Source organism: Chamaea fasciata, unplaced genomic scaffold (genome assembly GCF_029207755.1).
Source record: "Chamaea fasciata isolate MVZ Bird 193981 ecotype frontalis unplaced genomic scaffold, bChaFas1.0.hap1 SCAF_5, whole genome shotgun sequence".
Taxonomy (NCBI): domain Eukaryota; kingdom Metazoa; phylum Chordata; class Aves; order Passeriformes; family Sylviidae; genus Chamaea; species Chamaea fasciata.
In genome coordinates, this window is record NW_027094090.1 from 54,256,022 (window position 1) to 54,276,252 (window position 20,231).

Below are 20,231 nucleotides of genomic sequence, written 5' to 3' on the forward strand. Positions count from 1 at the left end.
CAGATCTTGGAGCTGAGCTTTGTTTTAGGGTTGGGCATCCACTCGTGTACAAACGTGCCCAGCTGTGCTGGAGGAGAGTGGTTGTTGTTTTTCCATTTGGCAGACAAGGATTCTGGCATTGAAGTTTTTAATTGCAGGAATTATATTAGCAGTTCCCTGTGCTCAAGGGAGGGTGTGTGTATGTGTGCAGGAGGAGCTTATTAGATGTGTATAAATAATGGGCTTGGGAGCTTTTAATCCTAGATGTATTGTTCCATCCTTGCTATCATCTCTTACAGTGGAACTGTGGAAAGTAAGAAAACTATGAAGTTACACAAGGGCCGCTTTTTCCTAATACAACTTTGAAGCATCAGTGAGGTTACTTTTGGTCTTTCTATGTCATAAAAACATCCTTGATTTATTCAGTGTTTTAATAAAAACATCTTAAATATTATTAATTTTTTATATTGTTTTTGAAGGTTTATTTTAATTAGATCTGTAGGTCAGGGGAACGGAAACAGTTAAGCAGTCTAGGATTTTTTTTTTTCTCTTTTAAAAAACGTCAGGTGATCTTGCTTCCCCGTGCCTTCCTTCCCTTCTATGCCTTACTGTATTTCATGTCAAATAAGGGCCTTTCTGTGTTCAAACTTTCAGGACATTCATAGATCACAAAACTTCCTTCAGCAACCGTGTGCCTCAATAATGCTGTTCTTTCTTAATGAAAACCAATATCCCAGTGGAATGACTTCTCTGGAAGACCTCGAGTTTTGAGAGAGTTTGTGGGGTAAAACTGGCTTTCCAGAAGAGTCTGTAAACCTGACTGGCTTAAACATGTGGCCAATACTTAATAATGGAGAGGAGCAGTTCAGTTCTTGCATGTGATGGTATTTCTACATTATTGTTGTTGTCGAGGGATTTAGCCGCACCTAAGTTTGCTTCAGACTTGTTTACTTGGATTGTGGCCCCACTGGTGCTGTGTGCTAACCCATCCACTGCTGACCCTGTGCCTAGAAAGAAAGTTTTGTAGCCCCTTGCTCCAATTAGACTGTTCTGGATACACAGACGAGGTGATTTGTAGGTGTATTCACACTGAACTGCTACAATTGCACTGTAAACTGCTCTTAAAAGTTATCTTCTTCTCCATTTTAATGTGTTATAGCCCTGCTGCTAAAGGCAGCCCACTATTGGTAAGGTCAGTAATAAACCACAGTTTGTTGCTGTATCTAAAGAAACGGGCATTTTTCATTGTTCTATATAATAAAAAAAAAGTTTCATGCTTACAATACTGGTAGGTAATAACTCCAGTCTCAGTACCTTGTTATCCCAGAGAAATCCATGTAGGATTGCAGCAGCTGCAGTTCTGCCCCAGCTGGGTATCAGGCATCTCTCGATGCAAGCATCTTAATTTTCTGAGTGCTGAGATTTGTCTTCATCTCGTGGACTGCATTGTCCTCAGTTGCAAGGGCAGCACTTTCTGCTCATCTTGCTGATTTGGCGAGGAGTGGGACATTCCCCCCTCCTACATATGCCCAGAGGCTTGGCCATTTGCTGGAGAGTGGTTGCTCCCTTCCATCCCTAGACCTTTCTCTCTTACTGGGGAAGCAGCAGAAAGAAAACATCTCTTCTGGCCCTTTTTCCTCCCAGTTTCTCTCCTCTTCCTGCTGCAGGAGAAAGAAGGGTGTAGGGCTGGGTCCAGTTGTGTTTAAAGCTCTGTTCCTGCAGAGGCCACAGCTCTGGCTTGCTCCTGATCTGCTGCCTCCCTCTGCCTTGCTGGTGAAGACCCTCCTAGCCTTCAGTATCAACCATGACTGTATTAACCTTACCTGTGTAGCCCTCCAGCCCACCCCACCATTGTTTCCATTCCCCCAGCACTGATGTCTTTGTTTTGTGAGCTCCTCTGAGCCCCAGGCGCAGCTCAGCCCCTGCCTCACCAAGTTTTTAGCATTGGGTGATGCTGCTTGGAAGCTGCAGGGACCAGGACTGAAACCGTCTTTCTGCAAGGGGTGGTGCAGAGGTGTCAGTCATGCAAGAGGAGGAGAGGTTGAGATGGGATGGACAGGACAACATCTGTACCCTGAAGAACCATCTGTGGGCTTTCAGGAGAAAGGAATGAGCGGCAAAAGAGCTGATTCCTGTGTCCTGCCTGCTAAATTGCTTCTGTGCTGAGGAGCAAAGCTGGCACAAGGGTAGGCAGGACACATGACTCCCTGGCCAAGCAATGGTGTGGACAGCATATGGTTCCTTAAAGCTGCACTGTAGTAGTAGTGGGGTTTTGGGGATTTGTTTGCTTGCTACTCACCAGTGCAGCATTCAGAAGAGAAAGGCCCTCTCTTCTAGCTGAGAGCACACAGCTTTTGTCCTTCATCTCTTGGCACTGGGACTTTGGTGTTGAAAAAGCAAGACGAAATCAACAGCACTCTGCTCCCTGGCTGAAAATTAAAAAAAATAATTAAGAAACTTTGCTTACTCCAGCATTACTGAAATCCCTGGGGCTGTGCTTTCCCTAGGGATTGGAGAAGGGATATTGGGGAAGAGAAGTGGTTGAGAGAAGGTGTGGGAAGGGCAGATGCCCTGCGTGTGTGTGCCTCTTCACCACCCTAACAAGTGGCTCTGGAGCTGTGCAGTCAGCACAGGCTGTGTCCCAGAGTAAGGAGAGGATGGTCCTGAGGGGATGAGGGAGTGCATCCCAGCAGAGCTACGCTGCCTGGGCAAAGAGGCATCCCATTGTTGTGCATGGGGCAGTGCCTGTGGCAGGTCTGTCGCAGCTCTGGCTGGCTGTGGGATAGCACGCTCTGCAGTTGTCAAACATCAGAGGTCACTGTTTGAGGAGAACAAACACACTTTTCAGAGTGTTTTTGCCCATGAGCCACTTGTCCCTTTTCAAAGCTGAGGAATAATGCAAAATTGGAAGTCTGTGTTTTGAACCCACATCGAGTATTTCAGGAATGTCAAAGGCAGAACATCCATTTTTACTAGTGACTTAAGTCCATGTGCTGCCTAAAGCTGCTTGTCTTGACATGAACTCTCTCATATTCCCAATTGTGCTACCTAAACAAAGGCTGCTGGCTAAGTTCCAGTGTGAGGTATTGGCAAAGGGCTTCAGTTTAGGAGAAGATGAAGATGTCCACAAGTTTTTGAGGAGACAAAGAGAAAATCAGAGGGAAAGTTAGCCTACAATTGACTTGTTTTCACTTTTTCCCTATTTTTTACTCATTAAAATTCAGTTCCATTCTATTACACGGTAAAAAAAAGATTCCTTAACCAAGTTGAATTTTACCCTGCTTCATTTTTTAAATGCCAGGAGAGTTGAGGTGGCAAATCATGTTGTGGCATTGGTGCAGTGTTGCTACTGGCAGCCTCAGGTTCTCAGAGATTATGAGTCTTGAAAAACAAAAGTATCCTTACACACAAATGTGTGCATCAGATATCACACTCTTGTTTCACATATTACTCCTGAAAGGTAGATCTTAACAAAGCAAAATCAGAGGCAGATAAAAGGGGAAGGATGCAATATATACGCAGATTTTCCGCATGTAACAGTTGATGCTGCAAAATTAAAAGGCATTGGATTTTTTGTTGTTTTCTACAGACAAGTATTAAAACACCATTCAGGCTAAACATACTTATTTGTGGACTTTATATGGGTGTTGCCCTCTACTTCTGCTTTGTGCAGTATCAACTCCGAAAGCATGCATCTGGAAACCCTTAGACCTTAAGGTCCAAAATCTAGAGCCAAATCCTTTCAAATCTGGAGGCTTGTGAGTCTGACCTTTGGGTGCAGCTCATTGAAAGAGAGTGGCACAAGCTATGAAATGGGATCTAAATGTGGGTCAGTGCTCAGGACTAGGTGGGTTTTAAGGTATTTTTAAAAACTACCTTTTGGCCTGTCACCCAACAGTGCCCCTTTTGTTTTGTAGCCTGTGTGACCACAGTCTGTCAGTGACATGTTGCTGGGGAATTTGAGGCATTTCCTTGCTTGCATTTGCAGTCTTGGAGTCGGGGATGAATATCTCATTTGTTTTTCTAATCAGTAGACCCAAAGCAAAACAAGTGAGAAAATAATGTATTGGTTCTCAGACTCTTTGAGGTGAGAAGTTGAAGACTATTAAATAGTTAACCAGTAAAACAGGAACAGCCTGAAGTGGTCTGTGGGGGGTGTTTTTTATTTTGGTTTGGTTTTTTTTACAAGACTTCATTTGACCTTGGATTGCTTGTGAGACAAGAGTGAAAGTGAGTCTGAAGAGGGTGTGCAGAGAGGTTTTAGCATCACACAGCTGCTGTGCAGGTGAGGAGCTGCCTCTCTGTCACCCAGCACTCAGAGCCCACAAAACAACATCACCTGTCAGCGCGAAACATGGGTTTTTAAATTTCCTTTCAATTGCAACAACACCACCAAAAGAGCTGCTGGAGTAGGGTGGCAGAGATAAGCAACCAGAATGATTTCAGTGCTGAAGACCCAAATAAAGGGTTTGTTTTGTAATTGGATATGAATCTAAGCCATAAACCTTGACTCAGAGACTTCAGGTGTTTACATAAGATGTTTACTGTGTATGCATCTCTGTCAAAGGATCTCAAGGATGCTTATCTTGTCGAGGCTGAGCTTTTGATTTACGTCCAGAGTGTTTAACAAATTTTAAGGCAAAGTGCAGAATGCGACTCAACTGGTTTGTAGTAAAAGTTGTGTGATTTGAGGTAAGTTTTTCCCAGGTATAAACATTTACATTTTGGAAGGACTTCTGTGTTTTGTGCTCTTAAAGTACTTTAAAGTAATTTGTACGGCTTGAAAGCGTTTATCTTGAGACGTTTCTTACATGCTATGGGATGGGCTTTTATCCCCAGTCTGCTCCCATTCATTTTTATCAGTTAAAGGAAATAAATAGCGTTTGTTGTATAATAAAGAAATAATGAAATTCAGGGAACAAAGAAAGGATCTAGACTTAGGGAACAAAGAGACATTTGTTGCTTTTTTTTGTAGTCCTGCGTCATAGGAGAGCAGTATTGCTTTGATGTCATTGACTACAGCTCAGCAAATTCAAACAGAATTTTATTTATAAAAATAAATAGTCATTATCAATTTAAAGCAAGCCTTTGCCAACATTTGGATTGTTTTTATCCAAAATAATGTTACGGATACACCTGGCTCCACATGGTGACCTCGGATAAGGGGGACAGTGTCTGAATTACTTGGCCAAAAGCATACCTGGGACCTTACTAGATGCCCATCCCTGCCTCAAACGAAGATATTTCTCTATATTATTCCCATTGAGGTATTTCCAGCATTTCCTAATTTGACTTTTTAAATTTAATTTGTTGTTTTATTTCAAAACACCAGAGCAATGTATTCAACTAGGATCCATTTTCTTTTTTAGTTTCTTCTCCCAGGCCTGGAAGGAATGAAATGGAGTCGTCATTTACATTAGAGGAAATGTTAATGACTCCAAGTGTGAATTACCCGCATATATTCATTAGTAAGTGTTAAACTGCTACTGACTGGTGGCACTGTTGTTGAGCATCTTCAAAACATCCCACGAGTATCTGTGCCAGGGATTTGGACTGAATTCATTTGAAACTGTTTGCAATTGTGATTGAAATGTATTTTGTAAATAACTCTCTGTGTGTTTGTGTTTCTCTTCTGGCCTGCCAGAAAAAGCAGAAATAGATGTGTCTGAAATGGCATTTTTCTTCATGAAACAGAGCTTTATTAATTGCTAAGGATGTGTTCTCTTAGTACAGTGAGGCAAGAAAGATGAATTCAGAAGTTGCTTTAGGCCTGGTACATGTAGGACTGAGAATGCAGGACATGGATTTGGACAGCATGTAGGGTCTTACTTTCGCAGTGGAAGAGGTTCTTTCCCCCCACCCTCCCCAGAAAAGATGACTGCAACTTCTTAGCTTTTTCATTTTTCTTTTGTGGTAGGCTGCTCTGGGGTGACAGCCAGCTCTTGGGGGTCCTCTTTTACTCTCAACAGCTCTCAGAAACAAGCCCTAATCGAGGTTTTTAATTTCTGTGTATCAAAATTTCCTGGCTTAAGGAGTGTTATGTGTGAATGGGAGAGCTGGGAAACTTAAGTCATCCATCTTATTGCATCATGTCATAAAAATAATCCGTAGCTGATGCTTTATTTCCCAACGCTGAGCATTTGCAGCCCATGTGCACAAAGAGGAAGGCGGGTGGGACAAAAGGCCAGCCCTCCCTTCCTCAGAGTGGTGACATCCAGGGCATGGTGTGTCCTCTGGGCCTTCAGACCTGCCAGCAGGCAGCTGATTTCCCTTTAACTCGGCAAACCTCTGGGCTTTAAAGCGTGGTGTGTTTTGCAGGTGGACATCCAGAATGAGACCACCCCCAAAATAATAAAAAAATGGACTCGAAGATGTTGCCCCTCAATGCCTCTGTGTGTGCTGTTTGATCTAGGAAAGAGGCAGCCTCTGGGTGGGAAAACTATCATTTCCTACATATGTAAAATGCTTAAGCACTTTTTTTTCCCCTTCTTTTTTGAAGTCTGCCATCTTAATTAAATATGAGATTTTGAAATCCATATCCAGGCAGCTTTCCTGTTTGCATCCAACAGACTGCGCTTCCATTCACAGAGCCCCTTGCTGGTTTGGTTTTTGGTTTGTTTTTTTTTTTCCAGCTTTCCTTGTGTTTATTTGCAGGGCAGCGTTTTGTTTTCTCTGTAAGCCGTTTGGAATACGTCTTCACCAGTGCTGTAGCCAGAGGGTTTGTATGTCATTCAAAAATAAAAATAAAAAATCTCCACCTACTGAAAAGTGAACAGCACAGCCCTAGCAACCGGCTGGTGCGTTTGAACCAGGGGAAGGGACATTAAACAAGTAAGACCACGTTATGTCTTCTCTGTTACAGCCAGGGATGTGGTAGAAATGCCAGCTAGTGATAAGATTAATCATAAATGATAGTGGAGAGAGCTGCATTTTTTTTCTTTCATTTTTGTTTTTTTTTAATGGTGGGTTGTAAATACAGGCTTGACAAAGCGATGCTTGTTCTTGTCGGCATGAACAAGGTATTCAGCTGGGAGCTCTAAAAAGGGGGATCTGCCTCTGTACAAACAGCCCCCCACACCCCACCTGGCACTGGTTGTGCACACAGGAAGGTAAGTGTTGTCATTTTCTTGGAAAGCAGGAGAAAACTTATTTTAAATTGTCTGTCAGGCAGGGCACTGTCAGTACTTTCCTCTCAGGTGTGTTGTCAGTGACCTTATGCGAGGGTTGGATTTCATGAGTCTGCTTGTCTCCTGTGTGCACCTTGATATCTCATTCATCTGCCATGCCACAGATCTGTCTGTGTTAAAATGATGATTTTCCTGTTCCTGCTTCTGTGGATAAAGGGAACTTAAACTGCTTGTCATCGTTAGCTATGCATTATTTTCCTAAGGAGCTTCATTGCACTCCTCCAGGATGGATTTTTGTTTGTGTTACCTGTGTGGTTTTCCATAATCACTGCCAAGCAAAAAACCCCAAAGCCTTGAGTTTTTTCTTAGGTTTTATTTGTGTTAGACCAAAGCCATAAAGAGGAAAGAGTGGAACGTACGTATTGGAAAAGCTCTTCTGCGTCAGTGGCCAGCTGAGGCTTCTCTCAAAGTTTGTGAAGTCAGAGGGTGCCCTTCAGGAGGCACAGGGATTAATCTGCTGGTGTTTTATTGTTGTCCCCTTTCCTATAGCCCACAGAGGGCTGTTGATTGCTGATTCGTGTTTCTTTGGCTCCTGCTGCACCTACCCTTTCCACTCTCTTCCTCCTGGGGTTTGTTGTCTTTTCTGGTTCCATGCAGTTTGGTCCTTTGCTCCCCTGCTGTATGAGGTCCTCTCCTCCCTCTGCCCACCCCCTCCCTGCATGCTGGTGATAGTTGTGCAAAGACCAAAAACAATTTTACGCCTTTGCTAGGGAAGGATACTTCCAATATTATTTTTCTATTGCAGCAATTTTACTTCCTGACTGCTGGATGTGCTGCACTGTGCTGGGAAGGTGGCCAGAGCAGGATGTGCTGTTCCAGGCTAGTTTTCAATGACCACTTTTAGGACTAAATAACCAGGGAAATGGGATTTTGTTGCGTCATCCCCAGCTGTTCAGCCTGGGGGCTTTTTGTTCTTTTTGATTTCACCTCTCCAAGTTTCTCAGCTGTGAGCTTGGTCAGGCTGCTAACAGATGCTCCATGAGTGGTGGAAGAGTTTTTGGAGGTCTGTGTGTATTTGCAGGGTCGTGCTTCAGTAAGTTTTATCTTAAAATTTCTCCCTGCTGCTCTCAGCAGTGCAGCTCCTTTGGGAGTAGCAGTGGAGGAAGCTCTATGCAAAGCAACGTGCCTCTCCTTGGAGGCAGAGCCAGGTAACCTGGAAGTCTCTTGGATACTGTTGGTACCATCAGTAGAGCTGTCTTAGGGATTTCTGACAACCATGGACAAACCCCTTGTTTAGGAAAGCAAGGAGTGCTTTTTGCAAACATGAGGGTTGATTGTACCTGGATGAAGTGCAAGGGTGGTGATTTTTCTATGCCTACAAGCCATGGCCATATTGTGCAAGTACAAATTAGCAGTTCTTTGTCCCCAGTTCATGCATTTCCTAGCCAGAAAGTGAGAATTAAAGGGTGCACTGTGAACAAGTGTGGTTAGGGAGCACTCTGTTCCTTTGTGTGTTTTTAGCCTACATAGGCTTTTCCTACCAGCCTCCAGGACTGTGTTTAATGCTTGATCATGAGCTGCACTGATCTTGCTGATGCTGAGGTGGGAAGGCACCACTGGAGGTCTCCAGCCCAGCCCCTGCCCAAAGCAGGGATGCCCAGGACAGGCTGTGCCATGCAGGGTCCTGTTGGGCTGTGAGTAGCTCCAAGGTTGGAGGCCCCAAAAAGGCAACCCTTTCTATTGCCTGCCATCCTCGTAGCAAAAAAAAAACCTTTTAAAAATAATTTCTTTTTATTTAGGCTTTTTTTCCTCCCCCCTTTTTAATTCTAAGGTGAACTTCCCTGTGTTTTTATGTGTGCCCATTGCCTCTTGCCACGACACTGGGCACCCCTGAGGAGAACCTGACTGTCTGCTTTACTCGCCCCATGAGGTGTTTCTGCACTTTGAAAAGCTCACGTGCACTTCTGATTCCCAAATGTTGGTTGGTTTCTGTGGGTTTGTGGTTGCTTTCTGCTCTTGGTCTTTTTCCACTTAGAGCTGTGAGGAATCAGTGTTTTGCCTGGGGCTGTAGAAGCCCCGGGCTTTCTCGTCTGTTCTTTGCCCTTTGAGGGAAATCCACGGCAGATTGTTCACACTCTGCCTTCATAGACACCCATATTTGAGCAGGACCTGATATGTGAGCCAGAAAATCTTAAGCAGTTTAAAAAAAGAGACTTCAGTGTTTTCCAAGTGAATGTGTGTGCAAAAGCTGCATTTTCTGCTCATTATTATCAGATGTGGAGGCACCAAACCAGTTGTCTTGTAGGATCTGTGTATTCTGGCAGGTCTTGTACTGATTGAAGCTGAATGTTTACATTGTGTTTAAAACTGGGAGCTTCCTCCTTGAAGGCTGAAAGTCTTTAGTTACGATGCGACTGCATTTTTTAAGATTTGCAACATTTTGACTTGTTTTTGACTGGTATTTTTTGGTATTTTGACTGTTTAAGGTTCTCTTGGTTTTTCTGACTCTGACAACCATGTAATGAAACCAGGCATTTGCCAAAAGCGCAGCAGTCTTTGTGCTGTTGTTCAAAGGTTACCTTAGGGTTTGGACCTACTTCATGTAATAAAAATGTTATTGTGGAAGATGAAATGTTTGTTGGCATTTTAAGGATAACATTTCAGCAAGCTGGCTGGCAGCCTCCAATAAGAGCTACTTCCCAGCTGGGTCAAACCAATAAGGTGACTCGTAGGAGGGGAAAATTAACAGGGATTTTTGTTTTGGTTTGTTTTTTAGTAGATTCTTTTCCAGGACTTATGCCAGAGATACGGTGAACTACTTTCTTAATTGCTCATGTTGGGGCAAATGTCAGCAGTGGTGCGGCCTAATACAAAAACCAAATGGCAGGGCATGCAAAGGTTAAAGCGAGTTTTCCTTCCTGATGTTTGTTTAGCTTTGTTCCCCAGCTGTATTTTTAGCAGAAGCAGTCTCGTGTATTAGATTAAAGTCAAGACAATCTGGGCGGTGTTGGTGTGTTGTGTGTCCGTCGTGGTGGGCTGGAGGGATTGGAGATGCCTCTGACCCCTGCAGCTCCACTTCAGCCAAGTTCCTAAGCACCTGCTTAACTTAACTTGTAGCCCATCAGGATTTCTGGTTTACTAGCTCACCTACAGGCAGCACTTTGGGCAGGCTTGCTTTTCCAGCCTGTGAAATCCTCCTCTGGGGACCACTTCTGGCTTGTAGAAGTTCGAGAGTGAGATCACATTGCATCGTAATGATGTGAATCTGCTAAACTCAGAGCAGGGATAGTCCATACATGCACAGTACATCCAGTGAGCTGTGGACATCTGAGAGATCCTGCCTGTAGGCAGACAGTTCCATGCCAGGAACTTCTGGATTGTCAGACATCTAAAAATCTCAGTCAAGTGGTCAGACTTCTCTTTTTCTATTTCTTGGGGAGAAAATTACCACAGACACACATATGGTTTACTGCTGAGTCACAGCTCCCTTTTAGTGATAGAAGGCCTCTGTCTTTTCTGTGAGCTTCCTGGAAGTGCCATGTGGGATTTTGGAGGTGTTCTCTGGGGTGCCCTGTTAGTGGCGTGGCCCTGTGAGCAGAGCAGGCCATGGGCCACTAGAAACTGGGTCATCAAGTCAGTGCTTTGATTCCTTGATCTCAGTCCATGCCTCATGGTGAATACCTGTGGGTTTTATTGTGGTCAACAAATCATCTTTCTGATCTGACAACAGTGATGCCTGAATTCAGAGAACATGCAGTGAAATTAAATTCTCTTTTGCAGATTAAATTGCAGACTTGAGGCTCTGGACCAACTCACACCATCAGCGTTTTACTCTTCGTTAGGGTGTAGCTGGTGATTGTTCCTGGGAAGAGAGAAGATGATGAGTGATGCAAGTGACATGCTCGCTGCAGCCTTGGAGCAGATGGATGGTATTATAGCAGGTAAACACCTGGGGCAGATGTTTATTTTGCTTTTTGGGTGCTCCTTTCTCCCACTGGGAGGACAGAGTTCCAGGCGGAGAAGGGAATAGCCTGGGAATTGCTTTCAGTGCCTTCCGTAGCTTAGAGCTTAGAGTTTACAAATAACCGGAGTGGAGGGATTGCACAGACTCTCACAGGCTCCATGAATTGGGTTTTTGCCTGTCCTCTCTCAAAGGGCTGCTGGAAATGGCTGAGTGATGCAGGTCAGCTCCTTCATGGAGCAGCAGGAGAGTCAAGGACAAAAGTGGCTTCTCTGAACTTCCCTCAGCTTGGAAGAATTAAAACATTAATTGAATTTTCCTTTTTTTTTTTTTTTTCCAAAATTGGAATACTTTGGGTCCACATGTTTGGTTTGGAACTGCCTTGAACATCTGGATTTTTTTATAAGTACCTGTAAGCTGTAAGTTGCCCAGTGAGAGGCATCACAAAGAATGCAACCTCTGCTTTTAAGCTGAGTCTAGTGAGTTAGAAAATAATATGAATACCCAACACATAGGAGGGAAAGATTAAGAAGTCAGTAGTCAAAAATACCCTCACAAGTATAGCAACACAGTTATAAAATTTGTAGTAGTTCCACTTAAACAGTTTTCCTTAGGACAAAAATAATCATACACTGTGGGCTTTGTTTGAACAATGACTCTTCTCTGCCTAAAGATATTAAGGACACATAGCAGGAACACATGTAAAGAGGATTCAGTTTGATCATGATGATCTCCAAAAATACATGTAAGCTGTGACTTCAGTAATTTCCATAAGTAGACACTGGTATTTGGATCCGATCATGTGTTTGTGTTTCCAAGAGCCCAAGTTGGTTATGTTAACCCAGAAACAAAATGTGATGTTGGAAGATTTAAGTCAGCACTGACTTCATTTACCCATGTCTGTGAATAGATCTATAAAGGAATGTAACAAAGGGATATCAGCTCCTGTGCTGTTGAGGTTATTTTTCTCCTTATTGTTTTCAGTGGGAATTTAGCAGAATACTTGGATTTTTGTGACTTGCCAGATGAGGTGAATGAAAGTTCATGAAAATATGTATATGGCATATCCTTGTAGTTTCTAAAAGTTGACAGCACATGAAGGTCTGTCATGAACACGTCTCATTGTGTCGAGGTATTACAGAATTAAGGTCGCAAATCAGTGTACTGGAATTACAGTTGGAATTAGCTAGGTTGGCTTAAATCAACCTTAATCCTAAATTCACAGTTTCCTTTCTTACTTAATATATAGCAACTTCTAATGTAGGTCAAATATGCATCCTGTGAGTTTATGCAAATGAGAATTTTTTCTCTTTATTACCATGCTAATGTCAGTGCTACTGTGTCAAATTGCTGGGTTTAAAATTTATTCCCATGCAGAAGCGATTTGGTCTTATAATTTATCTTCATCTTTATTATTTAAAAAAATTTCCGGTGCCTTGGAGCAGTGTAGCATATTCCTGCATGGAAAACGCAGGGCATGGTTTCCACTGGACACCATCACTGGAATGTGACTTGGATCATTCGGTGCCTGCAGGGTGACTAAGGGCATTGACAGAGGTTGTTCCATCCTTGGCAGCACCTTCTGCCTTGGGAATTCATCCCAGGGAGCAGGAGCCCAGCCCATGCCTCAACCACACAGGCAGGTTGTGGCATTCTCATTCCCTGAGGGCCAGCCCACCTCATTCCTGCTGGAGCTTCCCTCCCCAAGCACCAGTGCTGAGTTCGGTTGGGATAAACCCTGCCAGGAACAGCCCCCAGCCTCGGGGTGCACCCAACCCTTCTCCCGTGCCTGACCCCATGCAATTTTGCTCCCTGCAGGTTCCAAGGCGCTGGAATACTCCAATGGCATCTTTGACTGCCAGTCCCCCACCTCTCCCTTCATGGGGAGCCTGCGGGCGTTGCACCTCGTGGAGGACTTGCGGGGCTTGCTGGAGATGATGGAGGCAGACGAGAGAGAGGGGCTGCGCTGCCAGGTCCCCGACTCCACGGCAGAGGCTCTCATCGAATGGCTCCAAAGTCAGATGGTACAGTCTCACCTTGTTTTACCTCTACCAGGCTCATTTTGGGTGTTGGCTAGACTGGCTCTGTTTCACACAGCTGTTTATTAAGCTTAGAGTGGGTATCAGGAAAGATATTTTGTTTTGGAGATACTGCTGTGGAGTCTTGGAAAAGCTGTTTCTCAAATGCCTTGTGCAGTGGGTTGGCCTTTGCTGTCTTTGTTGGACCACTGTGCCTCAATCTAGGGAGCAAACAATGCTTGGTAACTGCAGTTTCATCTCAGAGGGTTGGGGAAAGACTTTTGTTTAAGAATCAAATGCTTAAGTAGGGGAAAAGAGTTCTTTTGAATGCTTTTCAGTTAAAAAGCATTTTGGCAGCATTTTTTCTATGGGGATCAGTGTTATTACTGAGCTTCCTTACCTGATTTGTAACTTAAGGGAGTGGTGTAGCTCTGCATCCCTTCAATCCGGTTATCAAACCAAACTTTTATTTTCTGTGTTTGTGAATTGGCCTGCTTTTGTCTCCTTACTTTAAAAATACACGGAAATACAACTGACAGGGCAGTTCTTTCCCCAAGACTTGGTTTTCCCAAAAAATCAAAGATTATCTGAGTGTAGGTTACCCAAAGGCTGCTCTGGGAAATAAAATGTTGTACTTACCAGAAGATGAGTTAAAACAGCATCATTTTTGAAGAAGCTGCTGCTTTTGCCTCCAGATGCCCTGTGACTGGTGACTTCCAAGCAGGTCCAAGGAAGAGTCCTCGTGCTCATGGTGTGTGACAGGGTTTGTGTTGTAGAGGCTCAGGTGTGTGCAGGTTTTGGAGAAGCTCCAGCAGTGGAACTCAGGAGTTGCTCCCAGAAGCCACACTTCAGTTTTTAAGCCAGTCTCACCACAGCTGCCACAGTGAGGGCGGTGGGTGGGCACTTCTGCATATTCTGTCAAATCCATCCTGCAGCCGTGGTCAGGTCCTGCTGTGTCCCACACTGGGTGTCGGCCAAGGTGACACCCTGCTGCTGAAATTGGGGTGCCAGCCCTGGTGAAGGCTGGGCCTGCTGCAGGACTGTGGTAGCTCTGTGTTCCATGTGCCCCTGCTGTTGGGACAGATGGCCACCATCACCTGCTCCCTTCCCAGGATGCAGCCCACAGGAAGGACTCAATCTCCTTGGAGTCATGGCTGATCTCACAGAAAGCATTTTTATCTTGACAAATGGGTTGATCTCAGCGCTCAGTCACAGCCCAGAGGACTGCTGGGTGCAGGGCTGCATTGGCTGCGGCTGGCGCTGGGCAGCCCTTTGTGCCATCTGCTGTCCTGGGGGCTGAGCGCAGCTATGCAGGGACAGATGGGCACCTTGGACTTGCTGCTGTAGCCCTTGCAGAAACATCTGAAGGGAGAGCCTTCTTTTTCCTTTTCTAAAATCTTTGCTTTGAACTACTCACTTGGAAATGCTTGAAACTTAATGAAGCACGTGGGAGTCCTCCCACTGCCTCCAGTGGGATTTGGATCTCGCCCCCACTGTCAGAGTGTGGCAGTCAACGCTGAGATCAGGAGGCGGAGACAGGAGTGATACTGAAGTCAAATCTTCAAAACAAGCAGAGTTACTGCTAACATCAGCATTCCCTGCCTGTGTAACATACAGCTGTGAACATCGCTGTAACTACTCACTGCTCTCTGTGGCCACAACAGGTTTCATGCAACTATGGCCTTGATAAGCAAAAAAATATGCCAGATAAACAGTCTTGGAAAGGGCACTCTCCCATGGTGTTCACAGTCATCTCTAGGCCATGTTTAGTGGTGCTGATCCCCTGCAGGTTATTCTGGAATAAAGGGGCTCAGCAGCATGGCTGAGGCTGCAATGCCTGCTGAGATTAATGAGGTGGAGACCAGTCATTGCCCCTTGTGATGGCAGATGTGTGATTTTGGGGTGCCTGGCTGGTGAGGTCTGGAATGGGGCCCTTCAGACTTGCACGATGTGAATTGTGTAATGGCAGTGAGACAGCAGTGGGTTTTTATTGCATCCATAGGCTCAGAAGGAGAGGAAGGGCTCTGTTGTGCTGTTCAGTTTAGTACCTCCCAACCACTGGAAAAGATGTGCAGGGGCTGTGAGTGCCAAAGATTGCAGAAAATTGCTATTCCATCTATGCCTCAATTACTCTTTATTCTGCCTCAAATTATTACCCTGTATTCTCTGTCATCCTTAAAGTCCCATGTAGGAAAAACTTAATATTCCACTTATAGTGTGCTGCAGCTACAGGATTTGCAGGTGTCACCAGTCCCTGTCTGAGCAGGGAGGTGTCACATGAAGTGCCTGGGTGATTTGCAGGAAGGTTTTTTGCAGCTATGCCTCTCCTTAGAGAGGAAGGGCAGACACCTTCTTTGTTTGAAACTGGTTTAATCCTCCATGCCTGAAGTTGCATCCCCTAGGATGCTGGAACTGTTGTGTGACATCCCATGTGGGGCTGTAAGCAAGTCTCTTGTGTCTCAGAGGAAAACAAAAATAGTGTTTGCTGCTGCCAGACAGTGTGTCACAGGAGAAAAATCCTCCCCTGGCTCCTGCAGCCAAGCCACTGGTGCCCACATTGGGAAAAGGGGATGACAGCAGTCACTCGAAGTTTCTGTGAAATAGGGCAGAGCATTCAGTCCTGCCATGCCAGAATGGGCTGCCATGTGTCCTTGATCCTCCTCCTTTCTGCTCCTCTCAGTGTGTGTGCAAACACTCAAAAAGGGCCAGTGGATTAAAACACCTCCTGCTGCTTTTTGGTTTTTTAACGGGTGGGTGCCAGATGGCCACGTGACACCAGAGCACACGTACAGCACCCGGACATCTGGCACACCTCTTCCAACAGAATCCATCGTGTGGTCCCCCAGGAGAGCTGGGAAAAGTTGTACATGCAGCTCTCTACTGCACAGAGAAGCCAGTTTAACTGTAACATGTCATTGCAGCTCAAAACTGATCCCTGCTGCTGAAACCCTGCTCATATCTCCATGTGCCAATGGTGAGTGTCATGGCTGAAACTACAGACGAGGCTGTTTGTTCCAAGTCTGGAAAGGGGCTGAGACTTCTCTGAGCTCAAACAGGTTTGGACTCCATGCTTTCACTGGGAACCAGGCCTGAAATCCATAGCCAGGTCATAACTATTCCAAAGTTCTGGAGTTTTTTCAGAATACTCTTGGTCCGCAGAAATGTTTAGTGTATTTCAATGTGCGCCTTAATAAGGCATGTACGGTACTCTGTGAAAATGGAGTTTCTGGCTTCAGTACAGGCAGTGTGTGAGTAATCTCTAACATCAGCACCAGTAGCAAAAGCATTTTAAACAAAATTCCACATTTTGCAATACCAAGGCAGTCCTGTTGTGTCCAGCTGGAAGCTGATAGATCCATCTCTTGAAGAGTAATTCTCGCAAACCTTGCTCCCAGCCATGAGCGTTGCTCCAGATTTTCTTCAGTTGAAACAAACAAGAGACAGTTTTCCTTCTGGTTATTACTTTTCTTGAAAGTGGTTGAGGGGTTTTTTGCATTTTTTTAAAAATACATCTTATGCAACAACCTTCCCAGAAAGAAGAAACCAACTGTTTCTTGTTAAAAACAAGAGTGAAGGGTAGGAGTGGGTGGACAGTACCGTCCCACACCTCCGAGCCTTTTTCCCCATGCTCCTCATCTGAACTTGTGTTTGTGGGTCCTGGTGTGTGCCTTCTCCTCTTTAAAGGATGTGCCCCTGAAGGGAAAGTGCCAGGATAACACACTAGTTTTTCTTTAAAACCCACAGCAACTGCAGCTGTGGCTTTAGCTTTGGAAGTGACTTTCTGAATTTAAATATGTATATTTTAAGGCATATTTTAATAATTATTTTCACTCCATAAGTGAATTTCTGAAATTGACTTTAGGATGAAGCAAAACTTTATGGCCTCCAAAGGTTTCTTGAATCATATAGAATCACAGGATCCTTAAGGCTGGAAAAGACTTTTAAGATCGTCATCAAGTTCAACCACAGAACATTTTCAGCTCATCTCGGGATGATGGTTGAGCTGAGGTATTCATCATGGCTCATGCAATCCAGTGTGTTGCTGCTATTTCACTGACCGGCTTCAGATTTTCACATTTTTTCTTTTAAGTTTATTCTTCCAGAGAGTAGCTGGGAGTAATGAGAGTTAATATGAGGGGATATTAGCTTTCAGAGAGAAATTTTCCTCGCTGGATAGACGTAGCTTGTAATCTCACAGAGATGTGCTGACCTATTTGGACAAGAGGGTGATTCCTAGGTGGAGGAAGCAGTTTGGTTAACCAGGAATCATCTCTTACTCATGGGAAAAAAAAATACATCTTGTCTTCAATCCCAAGTTTGTTGTTTGATTATCCTGATGTGGGTGTACAGTGCAGTCATTTGATTCAGCTTCTGCTTATGTTGAGTTTAGGTATCAAAAGGTCCTATGCTAATGTGTGGCACCAGGGTGTTACCGCCAAACAGTTTGAGATCTCTCCTCAAGTTGCAATATGAAAGAAGTCTTGTGATACTGTGTCAGCCTGTCATCATCCGCTCCCTGCTGGCAATGCATTTTGTCCATGAGAGATCTACCTCTCAAAGTTCTGGAATCACAGCACCCTGCTCCTTGCTAGAGGTGATCATCCAGATTGGTGTGTTTTTAGCACTGGAAGATAATAGGGGCTCGTTTATGGTATGCCTCGGCATGGCATCTTCGTGCATCGAGGATGAGTTCCTTGGCAGTAAGAACAACCCATCAAAAATCACCATTCCCGATCCAAAATGAATCAGTTTGGCTTAAAAAGCACAGCTTCTCCTTTGCTCTCCTGATATTTCCTGAGTTATTCAGCATTCGTGGTTTTGAGATTTTTCTCTATCAAGGGCTGTTATAGACGTTTCATTATAATAATAAAACTGTTTTTTGAGATAATCACAGGACTCTGGGTGCTGGGCTCTGCGGTCAAAAATACTGAGAATTTGTCATGCTGCTGCTGGTAGTGGGTCAATTGAAACTTGAACCCGAGGACAGAGGCTGGTTGTTAATGTTGCTTGGTACATCATTCTGAAGTATGACATAAACTTGGGACAAACCACTTGTGAGACCTGGGACAGTTGAATCAACTTTTTCTTCCATTTTTTTCTTGGCGTCTACAACTGAATTAATTACATGTGCTCCTGCGGCTTTTGCAATTGCTAGGAAAGCCCCTCCTGTTTATTTTGTGGTTAGGTGAAGGGGTGGGAATTGCTCTTTTCTCCTGTGTTGTTGGGTCGGATGCTTTCCGGGAGGGTCCGGAGGAGTGGGCTGCGCGGGTGACAAGAGCGAGGGTGGAGGTGGCCGGATGACACCTGCGTGGGGCTATCCTTGCTCCCGGTCAGGTTTATGCTGCTCTGCGCCTCCCTGCCTGCATCCTCCTCCCGTGTGTGCCGGGTTGGAGGAGTTTCGTGCCGGGCTTTGATGTGTTAATTCCCCAGAGCTGCTTGCTCCGCCTGAGGAGCGCTGCTGCTTCCCACGTCTCCCACTCCGCTCGCCTCCATCCTCGGCAGGGCGAGGGGACCTGCTGTCACTTAACCTCGGCTCAGAGGAGCCCGGAGCCCTCAGCCTCGGCTTCTGGCGTCCGTGAATGCATGAAAACAGTCATGACCAGCATGGAGTATAGCTGGGACATTCACGGGCACTGCGTCTGGCTAAATAAGGTAAGGCGATCTCTGCTTGTGCTGGCTCCTGCATTTCTCCCGGTGACAAGCCATAGCTGGGCAACGCTGGGAATGAGCCTCTCATCCTTCTCCTGTACCAGGCACCAGCTGGGCTGCTGTTGAGGGAACGGAGTGTTGTGGAAAGGTTGCATCTTCCCTGTTCAGCAGCGTGTTATTTATGCTTACAAAATGTTTCAGGTAAATGCCTGAGTGAAGGGCTGTCTTCAGCTGCTTTTCTTTCAGAATTCACTTTTATTGTAATGAAGTCTTTAAAATATAATGTGGGGGGCTTTGAGTGGGTTTGTGGTTGTTTTTATTTCTCCCCTTGTCATTCTCTGTGGAGGAAGTAAGCTGTAAACTTTAGGAAGAGCTTAGCAGCAGGTCTGGTGCTAGAGTATGTGGAACAGGCTGCAAATATTCGGAGCAGGGAAGCGGGAAATGCAGGAGAGGCTGGTTTGGGAGGGCAGAGCTGGGCTCCCACATAAACTTGTTACACACCAGCTCAGACAGTATGACCAGTATGAATTTGGGATGGGATTGATGCTGACAGAGGGTAAAGCTGTCATGGGTCTGTATCACAGGTGGTGGATACTTGGCTTGGGAAACCTGCAGGCTCTGCCCAAGGTGTGCACCAAGTGATGGTGAGGTAGCTGAGGCCGGAGGAACCCTCTTGCAAGGGGCTCTAAAGCTGAGGGAACAGGCAGAACAGCAGCAGCTTTGTTTAACTGGGCATAGGTAATGTGTATTGTAATGATCTGAACCAGTAAGCATGTTGCTCTAATTTAACTCCAGATGGTCAGGAAAGAGGTGTTGGGAAAGGCTCACTTGCCCAACTGTTGACTTGACTGTGGTGGTCAAAACAGTCAGTGCAACCTGCTGTACAGGGAAATGATGCTGTGGAGTGGCAGCTCCTTCTATGCAAACCAAACTGCACATACAGCAAGAGCAGTGTGATTTGTGCTGCTTGTTTCATCTCCAAAGCAGAAGAGAAAATTAAGGAAAATGAGGGTATCAGCTGGGGTAGGCTAAAAATGAGGTTTATTTTTGAAAAGAGAATTTGGCAACTGAGAGGAAACAGATTTTTATTACTATTATTATTAAGAGGAGGTTTAAACCAGCAGGCACTAGAAACGTTCCTGCGGTTTGGAATGCTAGCTCACTTCCAGGGAAAAGGGATTAAAGACTGAAGGCAGGCAAGCTGTGAAAGTTCGGTGATGCATCTACTTACTACAGGAATAATTCCCTCCAGAGCAGCATGGATTTTTACACTTAGATGATTACAGACAAAGCTTTACACACGTGTTTATCAGATTAGCTGTGGATTGATCTTGCAGAGTTTGTAAGTGCACTGGGTCTGATCTTACAAGGCATTTTAAGTAAATGCTTGACCTCAAACTTCTGCGAAGCCTCAGTGGCATTGTGGCAACTGTTCTTTTGTTTTTAGGATTAAAATCGGTATTGGTAAATCTGCATGCTCTTCCCATATAGTTCTTT

The 20,231-nt window shown here is 44.9% G+C and overlaps 1 protein-coding gene across 13 annotated transcripts in view; it reads left to right on the forward strand.

Annotated features, from left to right (window-relative positions):
* The window catches only part of PPFIBP1 (PPFIA binding protein 1), a 101,091-nt gene that overhangs the window by 44,124 nt on the left and 36,736 nt on the right, over positions 1-20,231 (forward strand). For 10 of the 13 annotated variants that reach the window (XM_066183727.1, XM_066183733.1, XM_066183724.1 and 7 more), the window contains exons 3-4: positions 10,887-11,047; positions 12,886-13,091. In XM_066183727.1, coding sequence (XP_066039824.1) covers positions 10,984-11,047; positions 12,886-13,091 — 270 coding nt within the window. In that variant the 5' untranslated portion in view covers positions 10,887-10,983. Of the gene's footprint in view, positions 1-10,886; positions 11,048-12,885; positions 13,092-18,617; positions 18,738-20,231 lie in introns of those variants that run through there. The other 3 variants (XM_066183731.1, XM_066183732.1, XM_066183737.1) reach the window with 3 other exon arrangements.